The 24014-nt window shown below is 37.5% G+C and overlaps 1 protein-coding gene across 2 annotated transcripts in view; it reads left to right on the top strand.

The window, feature by feature from the left end:
• LOC110447172 (stromal interaction molecule 1-like) overlaps nt 1–24014 on the top strand; it is a 96812-nt gene that overhangs the window by 60225 nt on the left and 12573 nt on the right. The window contains exons 5-14 of one of the 2 annotated variants that reach the window (XM_021492688.1): nt 4934–5049; nt 5950–6124; nt 7522–7594; nt 8206–8286; nt 8791–8946; nt 9539–9639; nt 11165–11301; nt 16352–16453; nt 19638–19697; nt 23334–23535. In XM_021492688.1, the coding sequence (XP_021348363.1) occupies nt 4934–5049; nt 5950–6124; nt 7522–7594; nt 8206–8286; nt 8791–8946; nt 9539–9639; nt 11165–11301; nt 16352–16453; nt 19638–19697; nt 23334–23535 (1203 nt within the window). The remainder of the gene's footprint in view (nt 1–4933; nt 5050–5949; nt 6125–7521; nt 7595–8205; nt 8287–8790; nt 8947–9538; nt 9640–11164; nt 11302–16351; nt 16454–19637; nt 19698–23333; nt 23536–24014) is intronic. The other variant, XM_021492689.1, reaches the window with a different exon arrangement.

Below are 24014 nucleotides of genomic sequence, written 5' to 3'. Positions count from 1 at the left end.
GTTTCTGTGCCTTCGCCCTTCTCCAGTATTTGGTTTCTGTGCCTTCGCCCTTCTCCAGTATTTGGTTTCTGTGCCTTCGCCCTTCTCCAGTATTTGGTTTCTGTGCCTTCGCCCTTCTCCAGTATTTGGTTTCTGTGCCTTCGCCCTTCTCCAGTATTTGGTTTCTGTGCCTTCGCCCTTCTCCAGTATTTTGTTTCTGTGCCTTCGCCCTTCTCCCCGATTGTTTACTTATTTCATTAACTACCAAATGTTAGAATTTCCTTCCTGTGAACTAAAAATGATCAATATTCACAAATTGTTATATCTATTATACCCCATACTTCATGGAGTGGGATATGTAGTAATCGATTTGCCAGTACATCTGTTAGGATGTGCTTCTCTCTGTGTATCCATATGTCGGCAGTAAAAAGCTTGCTAATTGAGTTCAGCATATTTAGGAACCCCTGAGCACATTTTCTTTCTATATACACCCATGGGGTGATAACATGGAGGTCTACACCTGATTAGATCTTGGTGGTCATTTGAGTCGAGGTTAAAGGGTTAAAGGTCACACTTGACCACTTTGGGGGTGGGGAAAATTGGGGGTGGATGGGATGGCATAACATATGTGCACCCCTACTCATTTTGCTATTAGTGGTATCGTGTCATCATGAACAATTAGTGGATCTAAAAACTTATCTTGGATTGGTTCAAACCCAAACAGATCAAAATTTGACAACATTTTTTTTAACAAAACATGACATTCCTTGGGGTTTCCCCGAAGCACCACCAGAATCCTCCCCTGGATCTATGAATCTGAAGTTAATTAATTCTGATAAACCACTAACATCTGATCATAATCAGGATTTATTACTCGTTATAGTTAAACAGTATGTGATTGTAAAATGCACAAAAACCTCAAAAAGTTGGCAATATCAATGGTTGAGAATTTTGTTTATCGTCATGTGAATTCCGATACTGCACCATGCATGAGTTTATGTGAGGATGTCAGGACTTGTTGTGTGCAAGCAGAGATCAGAGTTATAAGCCTAGGGTATAAAGTGTGATCGAAATCAGAGTTATAGGGTATTATAAGTGTGATCGAGATCAGATGAAATTGCTAATAACAATGCTCAAGCTTTTGTCAAACAGTAATACTAGACTAATGATATGTAGTGCTATGTGTAAGGGAAGAGAGATGAAGTAATCATAAATGATGGAGAGTCGTGTTTATATTGAAATTGTGTACCTCTTTAGGGGGAATTCGAGTCAGCGAAACATTTTACTTTATTAATGTGACAGTAAGACGATCTATCTGACAAATTATATTATGTTCGATATCAGTGGAGTCCAATTTGTCATCAATTTCAGCAAATTATTCGTGGATAATATTACTACAGTCATATGGTTGTGAGGACATAAAATTTCATCCCGAATTTCAAAATTCTCAAAAGTCATGTACAGCTGGTTTTAGTGTCACAAAATTAAGTCTTTCTTCCTGAACATATATTGGGAAAAGTAATGTTTAAAATCTGAACATCAGCTACAGGATTTTGAGAAGGAATTGACACCAGCAGCTCACATTCCATTAGTTAATTGTTACTACCTGGATTTTTTTTGCAGGTTTATCCTGGTATAGTTAGCTCTTTGTATCACATAATCACATAAATTAATATTAAGTCAGGAAACATATTATCTGTCTTGTAAACATGGAATACATCCTGGTAGCTATCTGACGAGCACCACAATCTCATTTCCCTGTAGCGTAAATCATCACACCATCCTGTGATATCTATCACAATCTGAAGAAAGGAAGCTTCACCTTCAGGGCAGGCATTCTTCATGTCTGGTTAACATAAGCCATGTGTGTAAGCCCAAGTTTTAGTTTTTGAGTAAATTTTTAAATGCTGAAATTTATTTCTAAATAAAATTGTATTATTTTTAGGATGTCAAATTGATAAGGTGATAAAGAGGAATATTTGTATAGAGTGAAATGTATGTAATCTGACACTAAATAAAATCTACAATTGAACCTGACTAATCTGACCACTGTGGATTGTACAATGAACCCTTTGTTAACTGATACCTTTTGGGGATCTATAGTTTATACCTGTATAATCAGAAACACTCTAGGTTCAATTGAAACACTGAAGGTTCAACACATTGCATGGAATAGACAGATTCATAAGAGACAGGATTACAGCTCTGTGTGCCGGTGGTATGACACAATGTCAGAATACAAAGCATTCACACTAGACAGGGTTTTACTGTATATATGCACAGCATAACTTTTCCCCCACAAATTTTTTTAGCATATTTGGAATTTAGGGTACCCAAAATATTTCTTGTTAGATCTTGGAGATGATTACTTCCCTTGTTGAATTTAAGAAGGTTTTAACATTTCCAGTCTGATGACATAAATGTTAAGATGGCTGGAGATCTTTTAGTTTCATTTCAATATTTATCGTAATAATTTGACAAACCTGTATATTCATATCCAGTTTAATTTGTCAGATAAGGAATTCACCTTGTGATAAATTTATACTTCTTAAGTTGCACTAAATCAAAGATACTCATGTCACAAAGATAAATAACCTTAGGTACCACACAGAATAACAGCTATGATTTATTTTTCACCTCCTCAAATGATTTGAATATTAAATTGACTTGTTTTTAATTTCTTCAAATGACAAAAGAAAACTTCATTTAGATATAGGTTTATGTTCCTATAAAACTTATATGAACCTTATAATGTGTATCAAAACCAAATTATTTTTAACATTTTTAAATGAAAACAAAATTAAATGTAAAAAGAAGCAATAAAACCAAACTTGCTTTTGAAGTTCCCTCAATCTTGTTTCAGAGTATGGAAAGTCAGTGGAAAACCTGATAGGATAGTGTATAAAAACAGTTTGTTTCTTATTGACTTTGTTCAACCTAACATAAAACATGATATCAAAGCTACTTTTTACACAAACAATATACGTATTAAACGAGACGCAACGTTTCAAGACCGACTGGTCCCTTTGTCAAGCTATGACTGAGTGAGCGATTTGTATTATTTACCTGTACAACGATGTGACGAAATTGTATATTTTACATGTCACCTGACCCAGGACGTTTCGCCTATTAGAGGTAGCGTATACACACTGCATCAGATAGTGTACAGGTAGGGTGTAGATCTGGCCCCTTCCCCTGTCGTGTCAGTATCGATTGGGTCATACAGATGGCCCAGCTGGTGTCGTCCCCCCCCCCCCCTCGTCTCTGTTCATGTTCTGAGTTTTCCTGATTTTGATCGCTTCTTCGATCTGTCTCGTTTTCGTGTGTTGATCTAACAAAACATTTATCGTATAAACTCAACACCGATGTATGGGCGTGGCCTTTGATAGTCCAGTTGTTTTATTGTGTTAAAAATACAATGCAATATACAGCATAATCTCAAGCAAAGGCAGTGATCAAGTTTTATTCCTACAAGAATATTGACTAGTTTTGGAGCCACAAAGATATCTGAAATAGAAAAGTTAGTGGATGTTGATGTTTTACTGGTTTGGCTGAATATTTTGAAACTTTCATTTGTGCTTCCCTGCACTCATGACAATACTTGTACTTTACCACACTTATGAAAATCATATGGTATTCAATGGGTATATCCATTTTATATCTTCAATAGATATCTCGCTGTAAAGAGTATGGGATATAAACATGGCTGAAAGCGATGCTGAAAAGTTCTTTGTTTGATCTGAGCTGTCTAAGTCCGGGGTAGACTTTCCCGTATGTAACGTTGTACAATCAATAGATAATGCGACATACATGATGCGGGATAAGATGATCGTAATACGAGGGTAGGATGAGGGTGTGGTCGTTGTAAGCTGACAAACACAAAACAGTGGGTGGCCCAGTGTTATAGGTATAAACTAATCAATGTAACGCTACAGTGATACAATAACGCAGCTCTGTCGATATCATGTCCTGAAATGACAATCAATATACAATAATAGCCAGATCAAAAACATTGCCTGAAAGGAAATTTCCAAGGAAATAAAAACGGATGAGAAAGCTATAACTAGACTTTTCTGGAATACAGAGATAGTATCTGTAAAGTTAGGCTGGATTTTACATTAATCATTGTGGATTTCTAAAATATGGATCCATTCTCAGTATAAGTTAACCATTTCAACCTTATGTAACTTCATATTAGTAGACTCTACCATGCATTGATCTGGATGAGTCCATTATGGTCTACAGTGGTGAAAGGGTTAAAGCAAAATGCCCAGTTTTCCCTAACTTAAAACTTCCAATCTAGAAATATAAATACATATGGTACTACATTTATCCTGCAATAAGCCCAAGGGGCCAACACATAATCTCCTGCTGAAAATAAGGGGATGGGTCTATTACAGGATAATGAAGTAACATTTGTTGTTCCTAACTGCATTATCTAGTTGTTACCAAGCATGGGCTTATATACATACATATATTTTGTTACAATTTTGTGTAGTATTCAATTTTCGCAGTTTTAGCCATTAAGAGCAGTGATGCCATTAACAGTGTCTATTTCAAATGTAATTAACTCGTATCCACGTACCACTGACTGACACTGTAAACTATTTATTGGAAACTGTTTTTTTCTGGCATGAAAAATGTAGGGCTGAACCAGGATTCGAACCCTGAATTTCAGACTTCTAAATGGCATTGCCTTAACAGATTGAGCTACCTGGTCAACGGAAATGTCTTGGCCCAGTTGTTCTACAGTTATATCTAAATGGAAGTTAAGGGGAGGTTACTGTATATATATCATTAACCACAGAGCAGTGGGACAGGGATCTTTAAGAGAAATTTCCACTTTATCCTAAGTTATATTGACAGTTTTGAGTCAAACTTGTGTTTTCGATTCATAACCACCTCAGGGAAATTTTCCAGACTTTGTTATAAATTTGTGTAATTTTTGTTACAGACTGGCAGTCACTAACAAGACCTACATGATAGATGTTCTAGGAATAAAAAATGGCATCCACCGACAGAAAATCTCCGTGAAGGCAATGGACTTGGTGCTGTTTGGACCACCAAAGGGTAATTTCTTCATTGTTGAGGTCATTCTTAAATGATGTGTCAAGGACATATCCATCCTCTATACTCCAGGAGTTACACTCACTTTCGCTCTTTGCAACCCTAGAATATGTCATGGCAAAATTGAAGGCACACGGCTTGCTATTTGATTGGTCTCGGGTGAATTAACCTGACCAATGGCAGACTGTATGATACCTGTCCTTTGAAGATTATAAAGGGGCATCACCCGAATTCAAAGCCAGTAAATTTTACCGTTATGCCACTGCTAGATCCTTTTGATGTGCACTAAAAGGATCAAACTAGTCTTCTTGTCTCGTCCACAAAGTGGCGCCCACAGAGCCCTCAATTTTACTATAACATATTCCAGGGTGCAGAGAGCATAAGTGAGTGTAAGCCCTGGCGTATTGAAGATGATGGGACATGTCATTCTTTCAAAGGGTGTCCTGTTGACATTTGGTAACGTTTTTTTTCTGATCATCTTGATCATCACAATAGACATGGTATCTATGTTTAAAAATATCTTTACAAAATTTATCCTGCAATTAGTGGCCACACATAATCTCTGACTTAAAACAGGGGATGGGCTTATTACCGGACAATGAAATTACAATTGTTGGCAGTTTTACTGAACTTCAATAGATGGGCTTATTTTCAGTCATGGGCTTATTATCAGTCATAGGCTTATTGCTGGTAAACTAAGTAACCTCCTTATAACAGGCAACTATACCCAAAAGGTTAATGCAATTGATGAAAACTGTCAGCATTTTCTGCCAACTTCCAATTTTTCCTGTAGAGAGGATTAAAAAATCTAAATTTCAGCCTTTTTGTCAATATGCCAGTTTTTCATCTCTGTATTTTTTCAACTCTATGATGTCACTAAATTTGTCTGCTATTACTTGACAGATAAACACAGATTTGTGCGAGATCTAGTCCTCATTATACTGCTCTTCATTGCCCTCGGAGGAGTGTGGTTCGCCCTCAATCAACACAGACTCGCCAAGAAAAATGCCATCAAGTTCAGAAAGAGGCTTGAGGCTCTACAGAAGGCGGAGTTGTCCCTGTCAGAACTACAGGAAAAGTAGGCTACATTCTCACATTGTCTTAAGTCTGAAACTGATAAGTTGTCATTTCGAATTGAACTTAATTTGAATGGTACCAAACTGTGAAATTCTTGGGTTCACTATAGTAAGATTATTGCTGTATTCCAACTTTTCAGATGAACTTATTAATATATATTTAAGGAATCATTTTTAGCTCACCTGGCCCAAAGGGCCAAGAAAGCTTATGCCGTGGTGCGGCGTCCGTCGTCCATCCGTCCTCAAGGCGTTAATATTTTACTTTAAACAACCTCTCCTTAAAAACCAAGAGGCCTAGGGTGATGATATTTGACCAGAAGCAAACTGGAATGAAGGGCTACCAAGTTTGTTCAAATAAATGACTTTCAACTATTTTCAAGGTCACAGGAGTCAAAATGTTGACTTAAAACAACTTCTTTGTGAATAACAAAAATCCCCAGGGTGATGATATTTGGCCAGAAGCATGCCGGGATGAAGGGCTACCAAGTTTGTTCAAATGAATGACCTTCATCCATTTTCAAGGTCACATCGGTCAATTGTCTTAAAAAATCTTTTAAACAACTTCTTCTGAATAACTAAGAGGCCTAGGATAATGATTGGCCAGAAACATGCTTGGATGAAGGGCTACCAAGTTGTTAAAAGGAAAGCCCTTTACTTAAAAACAAGGTCACAGGGGTAAAATATGTTTGAAACCTTTTAACAACTTCTTCTGAATAACCAAAAGGCCTAGGGTTATGATATTTGACAAGTAGCATGCTGTAATTTAGGGCTACCAAGGTTGTTCAAATGAATGACCTAGACTTATATTAAAGGTCACAATGATCCAATATATGTTTAAATCTTTAATTGACTTGTTCTGAATAACCAAAAGGTCCAGGGTAATGATATTTTGCCAGAAGCATGCTGGGTTGGAAGACTATAAACTCTGTTCAACCTAATGTCCTTTTTGACATTGAAGGTCACAGGCATCATATGTTTAAATATTTTAATAGGTTCTTATGAATCAAACACTGATATTCTGCCTGTAGCTGTATTTTAGTCCACTTTTAAGATAACAAGTGTGAGATTAATACCAGGTGCTCGATTCAGGCCCATTTGGGCCTCTTGTTAAGAGAACACAATGCAACTTACACATTTGAACCTGTCTTTATGAACATCAAAGAGAACCCTGGATGATTCTGACATATTTGACTAATGGGTTAAAACTAAAATTAGAAAAACAGTAATTTGATGACATAAAATTACTTGGATATAACTGTTTGTCCTTCAATTACTGGTGACGGTGTTGTCAGATTTATTGTGCTGCAGATTCTATTTTATTTTTAATTGTAAATTGTTCAACAATGTTATTTGAAATTTGATCAATACAAATTGCAAATATATTGATTATTTGTTTCAGACTGACGGCTGCAGAGGACCAACAAAGGAGCGGCTTGTCAAGTGATTCCGCAGACAACATGGATACAATTTCAGTAAGACTGTCTTGACAAATTCTTCAACTCATTCACCCCAGAAATTTCATAATGAACTAAATGTATTCCAACTTTTTCATTGGAAGAGTTCAAATGTGTCTGCAGGGATGAATGAGTTCAAGGTCGACATTTATTGTAATTTAGAGTAAAGGACTATAGGAGTTATCACATTTGTGACAGATTATGACAGACTGCACTCTAAAATAATAGTATGATAGTGTGAGGGGAACGGTAGATTATGGCGTCACCATAACCTTTCAGCGATAGAGGTAAATTGTAAATCAAATATGCCAGACTTCTGTCGATAGAGTTATGACCACCTACGTTGAGGGTGGAACAGAGGAAATTCTAATCCATGGGTGGATTATTTAGTTGGCAGAGCCTCAGATTAGACAACCAACAAAAATAATCATCCCTTGGGTTGGAGATTTCTGTCACACCCTCAGGACAGGGGAAGGTTCTATTAATCATAGGATAACTGGTGCGGAGGTTAGAAAATCTCCAACCCTAGATCTTTGAACCTCGTGTATGAATATTTCATAACTAGAAGTGTGGTTTCCAGTTTTGTCTGTAGATGTATGAATGAGAGTATATGTACTTACATATTGTAGGAAGATTCGGACAGCATGAGGAGAGAATTGTCTACGGATGAGAAGTCTCGCCTGATCCGAGCAGAAGAGGAACTTTTGCAGGTTTGTACACTACTTAATCAAATACTAAAATTTACACTGGGTACTGACAAAAATATATCGTATTGGTTCTAATAATAGCTATGCCATAAATCAAAAGTGGGGAAATTTAGGTTTTTTTCACAGAATTGCTATCATACTTGCGCACTGAAAATGTGTTTTATTTGTTGAAAACAAGAGAATGAGCATATTCATGCATGTCTACGGTAACCTTATGTTTGGTCTATTTCTTGAAGATTCTACGCCTTTACTCAATTGAAGTAGTATACAAGCTTCCTAGTGCCGCCTTTTTAAAACAATCACCAGTGATAAGTATACTTCACGACTTGATATGCATTAGGTCAAAATACACAAACAAAACACAATGTATAGTGTTAACTGCATTTTGTTTTGTTAGTTTATTTGGATCAAATGTAACAACCCGTAAGTTGTAATTACCGCCAGCGATAGTTTTAAAATGTGTGGCTGATACACTTGTTGTTTACAAACTCTGGTGTGATGTTACAGGTAAGGGCTGCATTAGTACAGGCGGAGGAACGTAACAAATGGACGCCGCCACACGAACTCGAAATCTGGCTCCAGCTCTCCTACGAAATGGAGCATGCATACTTCCTGTTGAAAAAGAAAGATGCCTACAAAAGAGTTCAAATCGTAAAAGAGGCGGTGAGTATCCTCAATAATAAGATAAATTGTAAATATGACAGAAACATTAACAGTAAATTCTACGACTTGTTAAGCAAAAATGAACTTCTTAAGCAAAAATGAACTATATATAGGGGGGGAAAAATTATCTCATTTTATTTTTTTAATTAAATATTTTAGGTTGTCATGGTTTCTGCTACAATCAAAACCTAGTTGTTCTAAACCATATAAGTTCAGATGGAGATTTGATATATATAAAAATAAATGGGGGGGGGGGGGGGGGGATAAATTTTTTTATGTCATTTCCTATTCACATACTTGCCAACTCTCTCGACTTTGGACCCTAAAATTGAGCATTTTCAACCAGTGAATCTGCTAAACTATTTCTAACATCTGATGGTGCTATTTAAAAGTGTTGTTTTTCCCTTGAGTATACATTCACACATTTTATTTATGCTTTTAATTCCGAGGATGCGTAATCCCCCCATGGAAATTTCAAAAGGTTGCCAAGTATGCATCCAACATGTTCACATAGAAGATTTGATACAAATGATGAAAATATTCCGGATTTTTTTGTGTGTGTGTAAAACCTGATTCTCTTTTCTTTACTTAGTGTGACAAGATGAAGAAAAAGCGAGGGGCATTATTTGGAGCATTTCGAGTTGCTACAGACCATTCTATGGACGAATCTGATCGAAATATCCACGCAGCCAAGTAATTTCATTACTTATCTCCCATGCTTCACAGATGTATTGCATTTATTCCAATGTGGCTACGTAATATCAAAAGTTTTCTCCCTTGGTACTGAGAATAATGAAAAAGTAACTTATTTTTGTACCATTTCTGAAAGACTACAGTTGAACCTCGTTAATTCGAAGACCCCGTTTACCTCGAAGTATTTCTCTGGTCCTGGCCAAATCTCTTCTTTATCTTAGTAAATAAAACTCTGATAATATGAACCCTGAAAGTCGAAAAACTTGGATTCCTCGAAGTAAGATATTGGTTTCAATAGCGTAAATTCAATGTCAAAACATCGTATACTTCATAGTGTTCATATAAATAAAGGATTTACGATAAAGCTTGCCTTCAGACTGTAAAGTGTGCGGACTGTCAAAACCATGTTGTTCATAATATAAAACAAACTTCATTAATGTTGATCAACAGTATTCTGTACTTACTGCGAGTCCGTTGAATGATTTGTACACCCAAACAGACACCAGTATTCTGTACGTACACCCAAACAGACAACAGTGCAAACCGTAAAATTGGTCACAAAGTATGGTCATGCATAAAAGAGTTCCAGAGTTAAAATCACAACCTAGGACAGCTTCACGGGTTCATGTTATTACAGGAGCCAGTATGGCTTTGAAAGTCAATCGAGAGATTTAAGAACAATACGATAATTGTTGTTGATTACATCGAGTTGAGGAGGTGTCGGGTGTCACATTTGGTTTGAATGAATCAATGTGTTACATGTACGATATAATTTGCTTGTGTGTGTTTTCATTTAAAGAATCAACTCTGCGTATGCTCCATTACAGTGATTTGTTTTAGACTTGTGCACTTTCATTTTGGCATTGTATAGTATGAGGTCGGAGACTAAAAGTTCAGAAGTAAAACTTGACAGACTTGCAATTACGAATGCAGACCTGGAAAGACTTTACCAAGATCTAGACTAGCCGAAAACAACATTTAATCACTAGGCCCGTCCATATTTGATAACGAATTCACAATATATGATCCAACTGTTTTGATCACGTTAAACGAAAGTAACGTTAAGTTTTTTTGGAAATAACTTACTCTATTTTTGTAAGCGTGTTTAGTGTAAAATCACATACCTGTATTTGTAATATTGATTACGTATGTTATTCATCGATTGATTATAACCATTGGCTATTCATAAAATCAACGACTGCTAGTGCTATGTCCAAACAGCAAATTTCATACCAAATTTATGAACCTGCATAACTCGAATACTCGGATAACTCGAAGTTTTCCCACTAACCCGTTGACTTCGAGATAACGAGGTTTGACTGTATTAAAATGGGTTGCGAAATTTAAAGATTTTGAATTTCACACAAATGTATGACAATGTTGAATAAGTATGTGCATTTATTGCTAAATGCTGTGATAAATATTACATTTGTATTTGAAAACTACCTGTACAGTATATTATTAAAATGGTGTTAATTGTTTTCAAATCATGTGGAAATATCTTGATTTGTTTTTCGGTTTTCAGAGAAGCATTAGAAGAAGTGAATCGCATATTTAAAGAAAAGAGACACAGATGGCTAAGAATAGAGAAAATTTGTGACATCCCAATTATCAACAACCCCGGGAAGGACGCACTTCATCAGATTACACAGAGAAACACAGGTGTGGTATTTTGTATACACAGTGAAATTTATGTAAACCGGACTCTGTCCAGTCTAAATATTTATCTACACCGGCCAAAATATTTAGCCTTGGCAGAATTTTCTTCTGGCTGATTCCAAATCCTGTCTATTCTGTAAACTGGCCTTGTTTCCCGGTCCCATGCCTTCTATACACTTCTAAATATACTCTCTGTAACCTGGCCTTGTTTCTCGGTCCCATGCCTTCTATACACTTCTAAATATACTCTCTGTAAACTGGCCTTGTTTTCCGGTCCCATGCCTTCTATACATTTCTAAATATACTCTCTGTAAACTGGCCTTATTTCCCGGTCCCATGCCTTCTATACACTTCTAAATATACTCTCTATAAACTGGCCTTGTTTCCCGGTCCCATGCCTTCTATACACTTCTAAATATACTCTCTGTAAACTGGCTTTATTTCCCGGTCCCATGCCTTCTATCCACTTCTAAATATACTCTCTATAAACTGGCCTTGTTTCCCGGACCCATGCCTTCTATACACTTCTAAATATACTCTCTGTAAACTGGCATCGGAACTTGTTCTGGTCTATACTGCCTGTGTTTATTCAGTCCTTTAGTTATTGGACAGTTGACTGGCCATTTTCAACTTATTAAATCTATTTTAAACTTACCGGTAGATAAACTAGTCTTGCCCTTAAATTACCTTGGCTGTGAAAATGACATTAAACAAAGTAAAATAAAGCCTTAACTATGAGCACTTATTACTTATAATGATACAATAATTGAAATTATTGCAGTATTCTTTATTAATAAATGGGAGTACAAATAGTTTGTATATTGTGTATATGCACAAAATATAGCGTTCACTATGTATTCTTAGTAATTATTGCATGCAGCAATGTTTTAAGAGCAAACTTTCAATCCAGAACTCTCCCAAACCTAACAAATAGTATGGTCCCACTGGTGTCTGCTTTAGACTGAATCCACCGTGCCATTACTCCCAAACCTTACAAATAGTATGGTCACACTGGTGTCTGGTTTAGACTGAATCCACTGTGACATTACTCCCAAATCTAACAAATAGTATGGTCCCACTGGTGTCTGGTTTAGACTGAATCCACTGTGCCATTACTCCAAAATCTAACAAATAGTATGGTTCCACTGGTGTCTGGTTTAGACTGAATCCACTGTGCCATTGGTGTCTGGTTTAGACTGAATCCGCTGTGACATTACTCCCAAATCTAACAAATAGTATGGTTCCACTGGTGTCTGGTTTAGACTGAATCCGCTGTGCAATTACTCCCAAACCTCACAAATAGTATGGTCCCACTGGTGTCTGCTTTAGACTGAATCCACCGTGCCATTACTCCTAAACCTAACAAACAGTATGGTCCCATTGGTGTCTGGTTTAGACTGAATCCACCGGGCCTTTACTCCCAAACCTAACAAATAGTATGGTCTCACTGGTGTCTGGTTATGACTGAATCCACTGTGACATTACTCCCAAACCTGCTGTGCCATTACTCCAAAATCTACCAAATAGTATGGTCCCACTGGTGTCTGGTTTAGACTGAATCCACCGTGCCTTTACTCCCAAACCTAACAAATAGTATGGTCACACTGGTGTCTGGTTATGACTGAATCCACTGTGACATTACTCCCAAATCTAACAAATAGTATGGTCCCACTGGTGTATTGTTTAGACTGAATCCACTGTGCAATTACTCCCAAACCTGACAAATAGAATGGTCACACTGGTGTCTGGTTTAGACTCAATCCACTGTGCCATTACTCCAAAACCTGACAAATAGAATGGCCATACTGGTGTCTGGTTTAGACTGAATCACTGTGCCATTACTCCCAAACCTGACAAATAGAATGGCCACACTGGTGTCTGGTTTAGACTGAATCCACTGTGCCATTACTCCCAAACCTGACAAATAGTATGGTCACACTGGTGTCTGGTTTAGACTGAATCCACCGTGCCATTACTCCTAAACCTAACAAACAGTATGGTCCCACTGGTGTCTGGTTTAGACTGAATCCACTGTGCAATTACTCCCAAACCTGACAAATAGTATGGTCCCACTGGTGTTTGGTTTAGACTGAATCCACTGTGACATTACTCCCAAACCTAACAAATAGTATGGTCCCACTGGTGTCTGGTTTAGACTGAATCCACTGTGCCGTTACTCCCAAACCTGACAAAAAGTATGGGCACACTGGTGTCTGGTTTAGACTGAATCCACTGTGCAATTACGCCCAAACCTGACAAATAGTATGGTCCCACTGGTGCCTGGTTTAGACTGAATCCACTGTGCCATTACTCCCAAACCTAATAAATAGTATGGTCCCACTGGTGTCTGGTTTAGACTTAATCCACCGTGCCATTACTCCCAAACCTAACAAATAGTATGGTCCCATTGGTGTCTGGTTTAGACTGAATCCACTGTGCCGTTACTCCCAAACCTGACAAAAAGTATGGGCACACTGGTGTCTGGTTTAGACTGAATCCACTGTGCCATTACTCCCAAACCTAATAAATAGTATGGTCCCACTGGTGTCTGGTTTAGACTGAATCCAATGTGCCGTTACTCCCAAACCTGACAAATAGTATGGTCACACTGGTGTCTGGTTTAGACTCAATCCACTGTGCCATTACTCCCAAACCTGACAAATAGTATGGTCCCACTGGTGCCTGGTTTAGACTGAATCCACTGTGACATTACTCCCAAACCTGACAAATAGTATGGTCACACTGGTGTCTGGTTTAGACTGAATCCACCGTGCCTTTACTCCCAAACCTATCAAATAGTATGGTCGCACTGGTGTCTGGTTTAGACTGAATCCACTTTGCCATTATATTACTCCCAAACCTGACAAATAGTATGGTCCCACTGGTGTCTGGTTTAGACTTAATCCACCGTGCCATTACTCCCAAACCTAACAAATAGTGTGGTCCCACTGGTGTCTGGTTTAGACTGAATCCACTTTGCCATTATATTACTCCCAAACCTGACAAATAGTATGGTCCCACTGGTGTCTGGTTGAGACTGAATCCACCGGGCCTTTACTCCCAAACCTAACAAATAGTATGGTACCATTGGTGTCTGGTTTAGACTGAATCCACTGTGACATTTCTCCCAAACCTGACAAATAGTATGGTCCCACTGTTGTCTGGTTTAGAATGAATCCACCGTGCCATTACTCCCAAACCTACTGGTTTAGACTGAATCCACTGTGCCATTCCTCCCAAACCTAACAAATAGTATGGTCCCACTGGTGTCTGGCTTAGACTGAATCCACTGTGCCATTACTCCCAAATCTAACAAATAGTATGGTCCCACTGGTGTCTGGTTGAGACTGAATCCACCGGGCCTTTACTCCCAAACCTAACAAATAGTATGGTCCCATTGGTGTTTGGTTTAGACTGAATCCACTGTGCCGTTACTCCCAAACCTGACATATAGTATGGTCACACTGGTGTCTGGTTTAGACTGAATCCACCGTGCCTTTACTCCCAAACCTATCAAATAGTATGGTCGCACTGGTGTCTGGTTTAGACTGAATCCACTTTGCCATTATATTACTCCCAAACCTGACAAATAGTATGGTGTCTGGTTTAGACTGAATCCACTGTGCCGTTACTCCCAAACCTAACAAATAGTATGATCACACTGGTGTCTGGTTTAGACTGAATCCACTGTGCCATTACTCCCAAACCTGACAAATAGTATGGTCCCACTGGTGTCTGGTTTACACTGAATCCACTGTGCCGTTACTCCCAAACCTAACAAATAGTATGATCACACTGGTGTCTGGTTTAGACTGAATCCACTGTGCCATTACTCCCAAACCTAACAAATAGTATGGTCCCATTGGTGTCTGGTTTACACTGAATCCACTGTGCCGTTACTCCCAAACCTAACAAATAGTATGATCCCACTGGTGTCTGGTTTAGACTGAATCCACCGTGCCATTACTCCCAAACCTAACAAATAGTATGATCACACTGGTGTCTGGTTTAGACTGAATCCACTGTGCCATTACTTACAAAGCTAACAAATAGTATGGTCCCACTGGTGTCTGGTTTAGACTGAATCCACCGTGCCATTACTCCCAAACCTAACAAATAGTATGGTCCCACTGGGGTCTGGTTTAGACTGAATCCACCGTGCCATTACTGCCAAACCTAACAAATAGTATGGTCCCATTGGTGTTTGGTTTAGACTGAATCCACTGTGCCGTTACTCCCAACCCTAACAAATAGTATGATCACACTGGTGTCTGGTTTAGTCTGGTTTAGACTGAATCCACTGTGCCATTCCTCCCAAACCTGACAAATAGTATGGTCCCACTGGGGTCTGGTTTAGACTGAATCCACCGTGCCATTACTGCCAAACCTAACAAATAGTATGGTCCCATTGGTGTTTGGTTTAGACTGAATCCACTGTGCCGTTACTCCCAACCCTAACAAATAGTATGATCACACTGGTGTCTGGTTTAGACTGAATCCACTGTGCCATTACTCCCAAACCTGACAAATAGTATGGTTCCACTGGTGTCTGGTTTAGACTGAATCCACCGTGCAATTACACAACCATTCCATATATCTCTCAAGAGTCATTGACTATGAGAAAACTCAACATTAATGGGAATTTTTCAAGAAACCAGAGTTCAATATGTAACAATATACTGCAAAAGGTCCAGGAATTTCTTTCAGATTAGTATTTGAGAATTCTTAGTCAAGATTTGTCTTAACATAGCCCTGTCAGTGAGTTTACTTGCATTTAGTGTAAGGAACGAGGACGGGTCAATGTAGGCTAATTTCAAGGAAATTGAAAAAAAAAAAAAAAAAAACTTTCAATGCTTAATCAATGGAAAAATTGCCCAGTCTTCTTATTTATACCATGATATCTGGTAAAAATAAATAAATAAAAAAAGGACCTCGCAATTCCAATTTAACTGTCCAATTGCCCCATGACCTCTAAAATAATGCCTGCGACAAGTTGTTATAGACAGGTTGCACTTTAGATATTTTACATCTTTATGTAATTGCTACTTAACAGGAGTCATCCCGTCCTCCAACTACAGAATGCCACGCATGCCAGCTATGGATGTTGACGACCTTGAACTTGACGAGGACCTCCCCCCAGGGTATCCAGGCCCAGGTAAATATGTGCCCCACACAACCCTACCTCTTGAATCCCTAGTAAATAGCAAATAGCCAAGCAGGACCAGGCTTTCCAAAACCATCATGTACAATGAACTTCACTCTGATTGGCTGTTGGTAAATGTCTTTTTCAGTAGTAGAATGTGCATTGAAAAGGATACCTGTATCTCAGCTACCTGTATAGATTCCAAATAACACTGCTAAAGGATCTTTAACACTTTCCTTGTTTTATTGTAAGTAGAAAAAACTTTCATACTTCCCAGGAGTGTTTAAAAAAAAATCGTAAAAGAGGGGGAAAAAATCTTATCCCACAACAATCTAACATTGTGGGTATTTCTTCTGTTTTGCTATTTTAATTTAGTTCTTCAACAACCAAATAACTGAATTGTTTTGGGATATCTGTGTGTAGTGTTATTCCAGAAATGACTATATGGGGTAGAAGGCATTTGTTGTGGATAATCTATGGGTAATGAGGTCTAAAAAAGTTCATATTTCTATAGTGGATCCTAGGAATAGAAATTTATTGGAGATGGGGGTCAAATTGAAATGTCAATAGAAGCTTTGCTAGTTTCTCTACTGAACTCTTACAGGTGTAATGTGGTGTCCCTTGTGCCCAGATTACATTGTATAAGACCATATAACACCACAGCAGGGTACAGATTTTTAGAATAGTATGGATAGACAAGAAAAATGTATTCCTGCATCAACCAAACTATGTAGTATTGTGTACAGCGGTGTGAGTAAGCCCTGTGAATAGAGTATTGTGTACAATGGTGTGAGTAAGCCCTGTGAATAGAGTATTCTGTACAGCGGTGTGAGTAAGCCCTGTGAATAGAGTATTGTGTACAACGGTGTGGGTAAGCCCTGTGAATAGAGTATTGTGTACAGCGGTGTGAGTAAGCCCTGTGAATAGAGTATTGTGTACAACGGTGTGAGTAAGCCCTGGGAATAGAGTATTGTGTACAGCGGTGTGAGTAAGCCCTGTGAATAGAGTATTGTGTACAGCGGTGTGAGTAAGCCCTGTGAATAGAGTATTGTGTACAGCGGTGTGAGTAAGCCCTGTGAATAGAGTATTGTGTACAGCGGTGTGAGTAAGCCCTGTGAATAGAGTATTGTGTACAGCGGTGTGAGTAAGCCCTGTGAATAGAGTATTGTGTACAGCGGTGTGAGTAAGCCCTGTGAATAGAGTATTGTGTACAGCGGTGTGAGTAAGCCCTGTGAATAGAGTATTGTGTACAGCGGTGTGAGTAAGCCCTGTGAATAGAGTATTGTGTACAGCGGTGTGAGTAAGCCCTGTGAATAGAGTATTGTGTACAGCGGTGTGAGTAAGCCCTGTGAATAGAGTATTGTGTACAGCGGTGTGAGTAAGCCCTGTGAATAGAGTATTGTGTACAGCGGTGTGAGTAAGCCCTGTGAATAGAGTATTGTGTACAGCGGTGTGAGTAAGCCCTGTGAATAGAGTATTGTGTCTAGAACAATTGTACCTGGTGTAGTTGTTGCATGCATCAAAAGAACATCATTATTCACTGTACTGTATAAATATAGATATTACTATATTTTATCAAGTAAACTTGACCATATATACTTTTAATCTAGGAATTTCATATCTATGCCACACGGTTTCCAGATGATTTATCTCCAAATTATTTGGACCCAACATCTTCTGTATTACGAACATTCATTAATCTAGTTGTGCATTTAGAGTTATTCCTTGGTGTAATAGATGCTGTTTTAGATAGATACACAACATTGTAAAATAAAAAGGAAGTAAGAGATTCAGTACATCAAAAAGGATTTGTATCGAAATACCATTGTTATCCAAAGAGTCGAACAGAACTAACAAAACTGCCTTTCTGGAAAAAAGTAGGCCACCAGTTTAAAGCAAATATCTGTTTTGCCATCATGTCTGATCCTTTAAAGCTTGTATGGCTTCTGTAAGTCTACGTACTTACACACATTTTGCTGTGTGAATAACTTGGTTATATGGATCTGCTATAAAAGAAGATTTCAGACATAAATAACTTAACTTCAAATATAATTTTCCATACTTTGAAACAAAAGATAATAATCGCCAAATAAATTAACATACAGTATCTGAATTCAAATTTTATGGTATGGGCAGGGCTGGGATAGGGTTTGGGTGGGTGTGGTGAAAGTAAAAAGGTGCATGACACTTCACTACAAAGTAAAGCTGCATGACACATATTGTATACCCGGTCACTCTAAACCTTCATATGTATTTTAGTTTGTCACATGACACAAACCCTATGCCCTGGGAATTTGTATTAAAGTCAAGTTACAGAACACAGATAGTGTATCTGCTTATTGTATATTCTGTTTCTCATAACTACACACGCATTCTGCACAAAATTATTATACGGACCATGAAATATAGTCTAGGGTACATGTCTTTGAAAAATCCTGAATTTAAAATGACAGAAAAATATTCTTAACCAAGTATACACTGAGGTGCCAAAAGTCTTTACAGTTATTTCATTCTCAATTGGAATCTATGTTAATTAACATTTTAAAATTCATTTTTATATATAATAGAAACAATAGTTATGAAACAAGTTATTACTTACATTTATCGCTCTTGTTGGCCCGGCGTGCCTTAATGTGGGGGGAAACTTGAGTACACGGAGAAAACCCACATGGTCAGACATGTGAACACATACCTTTTCACGTCTGATCGGTAAATCGGTGAAAGCGCCAAATCAATAAATCGGTGAAAGCGCCAAATCAATTTTCATAACAACATCCTTTTAGAAAATTATTCATTCTTTCTGGTCATTACTGTCTATTTATCAGTAGATATGTTTTGAAATATTGCTTTTTTCTCTCTCCCATATTTTTTTCATTTTAGTCAGGAATCTAAAAAACACAGGTGGAACATTTTGTAAAATAAGATGAAAAATTAATATGGGATTTAATGGGAAAATAAATCAACTTGAAAGACGTTAGGCACGGTACTTTATGCTACATAAAAACATGATTACATTTCTGAAATTTTACGAATTAGTTTGTATTAAGAATATCATGATGAAATGTACATTATATAGCATTCTTATTTTTATACCTGGAGCTGCAGTTCTTTTCTCTACGTGTATATCAAGATGCTGTATAAAATGTATGGTTGGGAGTATATTGACCAACACAATGTAACTTTCGTTTTAATGCAGCGCTATTTTATCGCTCGTCACTGGCTAATGTCCTTCCTAGACCACCACCAACATACTCAGGTAACAGCGGAACACGACGGAAAAACAAAATGGTGGCATGCGGTTTACTGTTTTAATTCTCTCCATGTATATTTATATATGTGCTTATGTTTTTCTAAAATGTTTCATTTGAAATCTTTGAAAGGAAACTAAAATTCCACAATTGTCCTTGCTTTTGTTCCCTTGCTAGTTTTACTGCCTGTCAGCAGCACAGTAGAGCGCGTTGTGTGGAGTGATTACACTATTAACTTGCACTGTTGATGATTAATCGAGTCTGACCAGTTGTAATACATGCATGTATACTGGTATTAATGATCCTGCTTGTAGAAAACATCTTAACTTGTGGAACTTCAACATATGTCTTGTCTGAAATATATGATTTTTCTGCAGTGAAGCACTAGAAATTTCAATAGCTCTGAAACTCTAAGCATAAGGGTTATTAACGGTTTATATCAACAAATTTGGGACATATGTGATGGAAAACACATTTTAACAGCAAAATATGGATTTAAATCAATATTTTCTACTTTTAGTGTTTAATACAGTAAAACCTGTCTAATCTGACCCCGGAATATCTCGACATCCTGTCTAATCCAACATAATGCTTAAGTCCAAATTCTAATGAAAACTAACAAATAAAATCTGTGCATTCTGACAGACATCTTGTCTAATCTGACCAGAATATCATGTTTCACAGGGTGCCAGATTAGTCACCTTTCACTATAGTCATATTGTCCTGTAGATTTTGACTTGTAGATTGGTTAAAACAGGATTTACTGAACACACTGACGCGGGGGCACTAAACACCATCTCTGCAATAAACAGGATATTTGAGAAATAACAAAGTTCGGCTGTACCAAGTGAATGTCCAGTAAATAACGGCTTCCTGTCCTGATAGTTCAGTGGAAAGCGTTGTGCTATTGATGTGTCTTCCCTTTGTTTATTTGTGACTTCAACCCTGTCAACTTCCCTTGATTCCCGCCATTTTGTTGTAAAACTATGTATTTGTTGTGGTTTACTTCCTTGTGGATTTTTTTTTTATTTCTTTTTACTTTTTCTTTGAATGAATAGGTCTTGCTGCATTGTGGATTTTTGCTTCTGTCGACTGTCTGTCTATGATATTTGTTGTCAGTTTGAATATATTTGAAAAGTTTCTGATTCACAAGAAAATATATTTAATACCACAAACCTTTCAAACTGTCCTCCTGTATAGGTTTAGATTACCCTGATGTTCTGTGTTAACTCATAATATATATGGAATAGAAACCAAATTATGACACAACTTGCTGTGGAGCTTGTAACAATGGAGTAATACTGAAGATCGAGTGTGACTGAATATTATGTCAATTGTAGATATATGATCACATGAGCCCCAAGAATTTACTACAACAAATAACATATCTCATAGTGTGACAGAAAAGGATTAAATATATATATAAACAGTACAAGGATATCACAGATGTTTTGAAAGTACTCAGAGTTTAAGACCGTTGACTTACTGCAGTTTCTAACCTACAGTTTACTTAGTCTGTGATAGATTTTGACAAGATAGAGATACATGCATCACTCTGTAACTATAGTAACAGCACTTCATATACCAATATATAAATGTGTATATGTGTAATTGTATTGATACCAGTATTAGTTATTTATTTGTTGAACATGGAAAATGTTCTGTACATACAGTGTTTTCCTTTAAAATCACCATAGTTTTCTTTAATTGTCTGAACTGTCCCAGATTGAACAAAGGGAGATAATCACCATAAATATTTTTTTACAGCACTCCAAACCTAAAAAAATAAGCTTAACAGTTAGCCATTCACGCTATTTTCAGAAGTGTAAACATCAAGGATTAGACTAGATAAATAAATTGTTCAATGTTATGTAAACTTTTGATCGGCTCTTGTCTCCTTTGGCTGTACAGTGAAAGAATGCTGGAAGTAAATGGTTTCCATGTACCAGTCATATTTCTGTTTACAATGCTTCTAGAACTCAAAACTTATTTCAATAAAACCATATTTGCCATAGTGAGCACCCCTCCCCCTATTTCAGCACTTGTTGGATTATTCAAGTGCCCCCTTTCCCAAAAATCCATCTATTCTTGCCCTCTCCTTTTAACAGAATATATTTTTACCTGTACAATATCCATATAAGTGCTCCCCCCCCCCTTTCAGTCACTACTTCATCCGCCCTGGGCGTTAATAATGGTAAATATTTACATTTGGTGTGGCAAAGCCCTTCTATATTACTACTAAAGTACTGCCAAAAGCAGCTTCATCTTATGAGACTTTAACTGAAGTTGGTCTTTGCACCTCGTGCGACTTAACAGTGTCACTATCGAACTTATCGGTCTCTTCTGCTTTGATCCCTTACACCAGCTGCCTGTCTCAAGTGTCTGTGAGATCAACAAACAATTTTACGCCTGGATTTTTCACCAATTCAACCTTCTCCGGTGGCACGATCAACATCAACAACATGCCGGACTGCAAATATAACTCTGACCTGATTACTGCGGGCTTCCGTTGAGTGCGTGCGCCGGATATAGGTCGCAATAAAATCGGAAAATGTTTTACGACACTTGATTAGTTACTTACAAAATGTCATTTGTTACTATTTATGAATCGAGAATATGATATATATATACAAATCAAAATCAAATGAATTATTAACGAAAGTTGCGGAGTCTTTTCAATTTTGTATGGGAAATAGCGCATGACGTCAGCTGTTATCTTTGTGCCGTTCTAGATACTGACCTCACCTGACGGTAATAAGCGGAAAATTTGAAATTTGGAAAAGACATATTATTTTTTTTGCGAATTCTTATTATGGAAATATAAATATAAGCAATAAACTGCATAGATGTGGCAGACCAACTGGTATAACTGCCACATGTGTCACAGACAAACTGAATGGTGCGCGCTATATGGTACCTACCATGCTTCTAAATGCTTAGCATATAAAGCCTTTCTGCCTCCATATTTCTTTATAGGAATTTAATCAGTTTCATTTCAATGTTACTGTGCACTTCAAAAGTACCTATATACATGTATATGTACCAGATTGGGTCAAGTTTTCCCTATTTGCTGCCTGTCATTCACATCTATAAATAGTTACTGTATTGTGCGTTTCTTTCTGGCAAGGACTTTCATTACTGGCTTAATAATACATGCTTGATTAGCACAGAATTTTCATCTGCAGTGCAAATCTTACTTTATAACAGAAATTACATTAATATTAAAAAAGAAATAATGATAAAAACCTGATTGAGCCTCCCCTCACCCCCCTCATGACATTTGTTACATACATATTTGATATTAAATCTTGTAGTGATCTTTTAAATATAAATGTAAATTTCAGCAACTTTTCATCAATTCTTGTGGGTTTTTATTTCCGCAGCTGTTCTTGAGATAGCCTATTCTTGTGGACGTATGTCTGCTAAAGCAACACTTTCAGCTATATATATATCCATCCACTAGATGTGTTCTATAATAATTCAGTGTATTGGCAAGGTTTTTGAATTTGCAATTGAGTCTCTACACAATTTAATGTAAAGTTATCAATCTCCAGAAATAAAAGTACCAGTAAACATAATGAAGGGATATTTTGCCATGTATTCTTAACAATTTTTTTAAAAACAAATTTTGTGTTGCATTTCAGGTTACCCGCCTGTGACGTTACGACAGCGACCCCGAGACCTGGCCACAGGCGTAAAGCCACGCCCCACAACACCAGTACAGGCACCCATGACTGCACATGCAAAGTCACCTGACCGGTCAGTGACCTCAAGTGAAAGGTCAACATCTATACCGGAATCGGCGACCTCAGACGAGGACAGACCTGTCTTCTCTCTCGGCGAAAAGTACGGAACTTTCTCATTGACTTTATCCCTGATTTTCCAATAAAGATAAGAACAGAGAAATCTGTTTAGTATAGCTTCAGAATATCCTCTAAAATTTAGTCGAATCAAGACTTGGCCATTATGAAAAAAGGTCAAAGTTCAACTTCCCAATAATGGAAACTGTATATTTAGGTCACCTGAGCTTTGCTCAAGTGACCTATTCCAATCACTTTCCATCCGTCGTCGTCCGTCGTGCGTAAACTTTTACATAATCAACTTCTTCTGAGGAACCAGGTGATGGAATTTTTTCAAACTTGGTCAGAATCATCCTTGGTAGATGAGGATACCAAATTGTAAAATTGGGATTCCTACCCCAACCCTAGGGGCCAGGGCGGGGCCCAAAAGGGAAAATTAACCAATATTTCAAAAATCTTCTTCTCCAGACTCAGAGGTATTACAGTCATTTTCTCTGCATGGATGGAAAGATCATCAGGGGCTTT

This window comes from Mizuhopecten yessoensis, unplaced genomic scaffold, assembly GCF_002113885.1.
Source record: "Mizuhopecten yessoensis strain PY_sf001 unplaced genomic scaffold, ASM211388v2 scaffold3229, whole genome shotgun sequence".
Lineage (NCBI taxonomy): Eukaryota > Metazoa > Mollusca > Bivalvia > Pectinida > Pectinidae > Mizuhopecten > Mizuhopecten yessoensis.
Note: the sequence above shows the minus strand (reverse complement) of the source record. Positions and strands in the feature narration are given on the sequence as shown.